At 30.9% G+C, this 7,806-nt stretch overlaps 1 protein-coding gene across 1 annotated transcript; it reads right to left on the minus strand.

Annotated features, from left to right (window-relative positions):
* Window positions 1-1,694: 1,694 nt before the first annotated feature.
* On the minus strand, window positions 1,695-3,623 carry LOC124842060 (adenine/guanine permease AZG2). Its single transcript, XM_047318471.2, has one exon. The coding sequence runs from the start codon at window positions 3,451-3,453 to the stop codon at window positions 1,852-1,854; it is 1,602 nt and encodes a 533-aa protein (XP_047174427.1). The 5' UTR covers window positions 3,454-3,623; the 3' UTR covers window positions 1,695-1,851.
* Window positions 3,624-7,806: the final 4,183 nt, after the last annotated feature.

A 7,806-nucleotide genomic window follows, 5' to 3' on the forward strand; every position in this document is an offset into this window, starting at 1 on the left:
AAAATAACTTTATTCAAATAAATATAAATTACGATTAAGATAAAATTCTAGCATATATCATTCTAAGCTACAATTCCCTATAAAAGTCATAGTTTAAAGTATGATTGTCTCACATTAAATAATCGTATATGTTATGATTTTATCTTAACCATATTGCTTTGTTAATATTTAAAAAATGTTATTGTATCAGCATGCTACATTTTCATTGGAAGTGTAATTTATGTTGTTTTAATTCATATATTTGCATTAGTATTGTATAATTATCTAGTAATAAATGTTTTTTCTTGTATTTGAAAAGTTATTAAATTTTGTATATGAGAGAAATGATAACTATTTAAATGATAATATAAATTAGTTATAATATAATGTAAGTATTGAGTTGGGCACTAAAATTTAACATTTAAATTGATTGTACACTAATCTATTTGTATAATAAATGGGTCAAACTTGTAAATAAAAAATTATTTTTCAATATCAGTTCCTCACCTAAAAGAAAAGGTTATTATAAGGTATAAAGTGTTTCTCGTAATCAATATTTATTTATTTATGTAAAACATTTAATATTAGTAATTATTTATTTACGTAAAATACTTATTGAATATTTTAAATGATTATTTTAATTATTATTAAGTTCATATTTAATTTATAGTGTTTCGTTAAGTCTACGCATTGAAATAAATTCTAAAAACATTTTAAAATTATGTATAAATTATATACAAACAGTATCCATGTAAATAATTTAATTATATATTAATGTTATAGTTTATTAATGTAAATTAAAAGTTATTGTACAGTTAATTTTTTTTATTAACGATGGTATAAGGTTCTAAAATATTTTGTCTTCTTATTATATATATATATATATATATATATATATATATATATATATATTTCATTGCAAAAATGAAAAGAATAAAGTTGCAAATATTGCTTACTTTTTAACTATAATTGTTAAAGCTTTCTCTACTTCCTATATTTCATAAAAAAAATACTCATTTCAAATATTTATTATTTGTCATTTTATTTTAAGAAATATAAACAGTATAGAAAGCTCTGATAAATTTCAATAATGTATGTTTTAGAAGAATTTACGCTCGTTAATTAATTGAATCTTGTTACAGTTTGACCGAAAAAGATCACATATGTTTTTTAAGGTAAATTGTATATATCTTATTCTATCTAAGTTTATTTGAAGAAATTAAAACCACAAAATCTATTGATTAATGTATATGAAGAATTTAAAATCTCTCCCAAAATTTACTAAGAGGAAGGGTGGTTCACTTATTCACTACTGTCATATAACGCAGAGAACGAGCAAAAAGAAAAAAAAAACCCTCCAACAAAAATCTATGGTTTTACATTACTTAAATCTAAAAAAAAAAAAACTTATTAGGTCGAAATCTACCTTAAAATATATAAAAAGTAGGAAAATGTTATTTGGACAACAAAAGTTTGACACAATTTTGACAACGGCGACGTGGCAGCTGTGCATTGGCTCAGTGAATTGAAAACAAACCAGAAAAAACCCAAAATACCCCTCACCCCGGTTCACTGAGCCAATGCACAGCTGCCACGTCGCCGTTGTCAAAATTGTGTCAAACTTTTGTTGTCCAAATAACATTTTCCTAAAAAGTATGTGTATGAAAAATAGAGAGAGAGAAACGGGGAATAGAATATACTGATCAAGGCAGATATGAACCGAGAAATTTTACTCTTGAACTTAAATAAATACAAAACAGAGCATAAGTTGAGGCTACTTGTGCGCTAAAATATACGTAGCATGACACTGAATATCTAATATCTATGTTATCCAAAGTCTATAATAAACAAGAAGGTGTAATAATAAGCATGTCATACTATTTCCACTGCTGCAGTAGCAGAAACTTGGTTTTGTTCCTTGGCCACCATTCTCCTCATCTTCCTCAACCAATGTACAATGCTTGCAGCATAATCATAGAGGCTGAGAGCAATGTAGAGTCCAATCCCAGCAATGATCCCATTTGCTATGGAATATGTGAGAGGCATGAGGAGCATTGTGGCAAAAGCAGGCACTGCATCCTTGGTGTTGTTCCAATCTATGTCCTTCACCACCTTCATCATCATCACTCCAACCATCACAAGTGAAGGTCCTATAGCCCAAGGAGGAACACTAGACAAGAGAGGAGTAAAAAACAGTGACAAGAAGAAGAAGAACCCAACCAAAACTGCTGTTAGTCCAGTTCGACCCCCTTCTCTCAAACCAGCCGATGATTCCACAAATGTTGCTGTGCTCGACACACCCAATGCAGAACCCACGATCGTGCTTCCTGCATCAACCATGTAAGCCACGTACTCACCTTCAAAATGCCCCTTTTCATCCAAAAACCCACCAATCTCTGCCATCGTGTACATAGTCCCAGTGATCGCAAGCACATCAACGTAGAACAAAGTAGCCAAAGCCACCCAAACTCCCTTTTCGTTAAAATCACTAAACCTTATCATTCCAGCAGTGGATTCGATCTTGTGAAAACCAACCACTTGCTTGAAATACTCATAACTTTCATCACCAACTGGGGTGTCAGGAAAATAAGTAACTTCTGTGTGCCTAAACCAAGACACAAGAGTCACAAAAACAATGCCATAGATCATGCTTCCCTTGATATTCTTCATCAGTCCATAGCTCGTAATCAGGAGGCCAACCATGCCCAGCCAGAACTTTGGGCTTTGCAGTTTCCCACCCAAGCAAGCCCCGGTTTCTGGGTCTACGATCTTGCAGGCCGTGATGGTAACCAGGTTGGAAGGGTCGGGCCCAATAAGCCCAACGCCAAGGCTTGACTGCAGGCCCGTAAAGGCGATGAAAAGCCCAATCCCGGCTGCACAGCCGAGCCTCACTGAATGAGGGATGAGCTTGGCAAGCTTCCCCCTCAACCCAACGGCAGATATAAACAGAAAAGCACAACCCTCGACCAAAACCACAGCCAATGCAGTTTGATACGACATTGACCCGGTTCCATGAAAACCAACCAAATTAAAAGTCAAGTAAGCATTGGGCCCCATGGCCGGAGCCAGGCCCAAAGGAAGGTTAGCCAACAGGCCCATGGCAACAGAACCAACAAGAGCAGAAACGGCAGTGGCCACAACCAAGTCACTCTTGGTCTTGGCAAGACAACTCTCGTACCCAACGTTGGGCTTCACCCTGCAGTCCGGGCCCGCCGGAGAGGAGCAGTCGGCGACGGAGCATGTTCCGCCGGAGGCACCGATGATGGTGGCGTTGACGGTGATGATGTAAGCCATGGTGAGAAAAGTTGCGATGGCAGCACGAAGCTCCCTCGTGAAGCAACTTTTCCTCTGTTCCAACTTGAAGTAGGAGCCCATAAAGGTCTTGGAAACGGCCTCGTTTAGGGCTTTCTCCATCTGGGAGAAGGAGTTTGTGAAGGCTCTGAGTTTTGAAGTTTGAGAGAGATCTCTTCCCATGTTTAGAGTGATGTTAACGTGGAAATAAGCAAATGAAATGAAGAAGAAGAAGAAGAAGAAGAAAGTGTGAAACTTTGTTTGGTGGTTGGTTTCATCATGGCTACTTCTTTATATGGTTTGTTCTTTTGGTTTAAAATATCTGTGCACCATGCCAACTTGTTTTCTTTTATGAATTAAGAATAACGTTTAAGGGAGATAAATAAATTATATTTGGAGTTTTCTTTTCTTTCTCATTAATTTTATACGACATACAGAAACGTCTACCTTACATGCACGCACGCATCTCATTCATTTTGCTTTAAAACCGCTTAAGAGAGTAAACATACACATTATATTCATTTAATTCCTCATTACTCTTTTTCTTTTTCTATTTATTTTACAAATGCAATAATTTATTTTTTATAACTTTTTTCCTTTTACAATATATAAAGTGTCAAACCATCACTATTCTAATGTTTCTGGGAAATCTGCACCCTCTTCTTTTATTATGCTAACTCTTTTATTAATTTTAATTTTTTCTTTGTATTTAAATCAAATGTATATTATTATGTTATATATTTAATTTGCAGAGAAGAAAAAGAATAAAAGTTATACATTTATTAATAAAACAAAACGAACGTGATTTGTCTCCTAAAATGCCATATATTCTTATTTTTAGTAGAGTGGTAGAATTATTTTTATTATTTTTCCTTTTCTTTCATTTTTATAATAGTAATATAATAATACACGGGATTAATTAATGTATATTGATGTGATAATTTGTTATTAATATTTAGTTTAATTATATAATAATTTTGAGTATTTTTATTTGTCTATTGATTTTTCTCATTCAGTCTTACTAAGGGTGGATGACGTAATTGTTATTTTCTTTCTCCAAATTTTCTTATTAAAGGTTTTAAATCATTATATTTTTTAATTAAATCAGTGTCATCAAGTAGGGAGATATTATAGTTTGATTTTACAAAACAAAACATCATGAAGTGGAACAACAAAATATAAAAGTTTTTGAATCTTAATTATTTTTATAAAAAAATAGCATCCTTTATTTTATAAATTAAGTACTAAAATAAAAACCAAATCAACCACGTAAATACATATGAAAATAATATTTGATAAATTAAGATTTCATAACTTCATTTTTTCTATTATTTAAATGTTCAAGACTAATAGATCAAACAATCCTTTTAATAAAAATATAGAATCAATTGAAAAGCATTTAAATTTATTAAAAATTTAAACTTACTTAATCTCAAAACATTTTTTTTCTCAAGATTGACCGTCTCACCAATACATGAGAATATTAATTAAATAAACATAAAAATTATTTAGAAAAGAAATTACATCATAAATATGAAGCCAATATTCATTTTAAAGTGGTAAAAAATATTTAGTAAATAGATTAACTAAATTTAAGGCTCTCTCGGTAATTAATAATTTGTCTTTTTTAACGTGAAGTGGGTGGTAACTACAATGGAATCTTTATTTTCAAATTGTATTCTTACAATTCACAATATGTCAACGTAAAGTTGAATAAATACTTGAATTAATTAGAATTATCTCTTATAAATAAGTAATGTGGAAAAATACTTCAGATATGGCATGAGAAAAAAAAAACTATGGATTTTGACTCTAGATGATGAAGTAATGATAGAGATAGAGTAGGTGGTTTAAGTTGAAAACTTTATAATATAAAATAGTGTGCACTTTAAAATCACGAAGTTCGACGAAATTAGAAAAAGGAAATATAATAGGGTACTCTGATTCTGGTTTGATTTTGTTTGCAATTATTAAGATGCAAGACAAGAAGATACATTTCAAAATCCAAAATTAAAATGTTTCAGAAATTAGTACTATTTTGGCAACACTCATGTGGGAGAATCTCATCAACCTCAAATATATCTAACGTCTGTCTCTCTATGAAATTGTTAGAATCAATCTAACATTATATAAAAGACACGTCAAAATCATCAAGCCTAACCAATTGCATAACAAAAATACAACATATATTTAGAAGGTTTAGAAAAATAAAAACATAAAATACAGTATATTTAAACAATTTTTTTTAAAGTATTTAATAAAACAATTTTTTTTAAAGTATTTAATAAAACAATTTTTTTTAAAGTATTTAATAAAACAATTTTTTTAAAGTATTTAATAAAACAATTTTTTTAATACAACTATGTCTATAATTTGAAAGAGTATGGGTGTGGTCTGGGTGATGAAATTTTAATTATTTTATTCTATTTCCATTTCTTGCATGATACAATGCGATTCATACCTTATCATGGTCACGTGACAAGATACTACGCGCCTGCTTCAAAATTTAAAATAAGAGCATTAAACATAAAGTAATTCCTTTTAATAATTTTATTATTCAAGTTTTACAGTCTCTTTAAAGTTAAAATCTGATATCTATAAAATCGTGTCTAAGAGTAGAAATAGTTCTATACATTATACTCAAATATTTTATTATTAAAAAGTTAAAATATAAATAAAATTTTTAGTAAAAGACTTTATTTTATAACAATTTATTATTTCTTTAAAACATTTTCTCTAAATTTTTTTGTCATTTATCTGACATTCATTTATTTCTTTCAAATCTGGTTCACTTTATAACTCTTGTTATAGAAAACAACACAATCAATTGGACAATTTTAAGAAGTAAGTTTATTTTCTAGTCTTTTCTTAAGCCAATTTTGTTTTAGTTGCATGAGATTTTTTAAGAAATTTGCATGTTTAAGTACCTTTATGTGAATATTTGTTTTTTTTATGATCACGAGCGTATGTTTTTAATAAGGTCATATTAGATTCAAGTCTATCAATCATTTGTTATTACATGAAAATTTATTAGAAAGAAAAAATAAAATAAAAGAATATAAAGCATAAGAGACTACACCAAATCATGATAAAATTCATACTTCATGAAACATAGGCAAAATACACCTATTATGAAAAAATATAAATAAATACATGGAGGTAAAACATCAAACCATTTATATTGTTTTTTACGAATAAAAGCTAAATTAGCTTACTTATCAGCATAATGGTTTCCTTCATGAAAAATATGACAAACTTTGAATTAAATATATGTACAAAAATGCAAGCACCGACACCATCTCTTTCTAAGAATCAAAAGAACTACTCAGTTGATAAAAAAATGACAAACTAGAGAATAATCACTTTCAAATAAAAGCTTATAAAAGCTCTCCCTCTGAGCATGCTCTAAAACATAAATGGTTCCCACAATCATACACCATATAACTTTGTAGAAAATAATCATAAAGAAAGAAAGCAAAAGCAAAGAAAGTTGAAATTTGTAAAGACAAAGTAGAAGGCAAACTCCACTTAATTGGGACGAGCCATATCGCATATTGGATTCCCTCAAGAATAATGCCTACAAGCTAAAGGAGCTTGGAAGAAAGCTCATCCTAGAGACATGGAATGTCACACACCTAAAGATATATTACAATTGAAGGTATGAGGATGTGTGTGCTTTTTTTCCTTTGCTTGAATTTTGTCCCTAAGTTGGCTTTTAACTGACAAGATTTTAACGAGATACACTTTACTTTTACAATAAAAGTTCTCTTTTGTTTTACATATCTTTATTTGTTAAAATAAAAACCTCAAAAGTGAATGCTAGAAGGTACTAAGTTAAGCTTGTAAACGCGAAATCTAAGTTATCTAGATGATAACATAAGTTAAAGCTCGCAAAGACAACACCCGAGTTACTTAGACAGTAATAAAAGTTCGCAAATGGAGCACCAAAGTTACCTAGATGGTAACATAAAGCTAAGCCGCAAACACGACACCCTTGTTAACCTAGACGATAACATAAAGTTAAGTGCACAAACGTGGCACCTGAGTCACCTAGACGGTAACATAAACCCATAAATGTGCACCCAAGTTACCTAGACAGTAACAAAAGCCCACAAACATGACATCTGAGATACTTAGACAGTAACAAAAACTTGCAAACACGATACTCGAGTTACTTAGACGATACCATAAGCTCACAAATGTGGCACCCAAATTACCTAGACTATAATACAAGTTAAGCCAGCAAAGGTGGCACCCAAGTTACTTAGATAGTAACGAAAACCCCAAACACAACACCCAAGTTACCTAGATGGTAGCATAAAGTCAAACCCGCAAAAACAACATCCTAGTTACCTAGACAATAACATAAAGTCAATCCCATAAAATGTGGCACCCTAGTTACCTAGATGGTACATAAGCCAAAAAACAAGGCACCAAAGTTACTTAGACAATAACAAAAGCACAATAATGCAACACTCGAGTTACTTAGATGGTAACATAAACCCACAACGTGACACCCGAGTTACCTAGACGGTA

The sequence above is a fragment of the Vigna umbellata genome, chromosome 7, assembly GCF_029865625.1.
Source record: "Vigna umbellata cultivar VRB3 chromosome 7, Vumbellata_1.0, whole genome shotgun sequence".
In the NCBI taxonomy this organism is placed as follows: Eukaryota; Viridiplantae; Streptophyta; class Magnoliopsida; order Fabales; family Fabaceae; genus Vigna; species Vigna umbellata.

Excerpts from the sequence above, each read along its gene's own strand:
- LOC124842060 (XM_047318471.2), bottom strand. The coding sequence starts at position 3,453 with ATGGGAAGAGATCTCTCTCAAACTTCAAAACTCAGAGCCTTCACAAAC.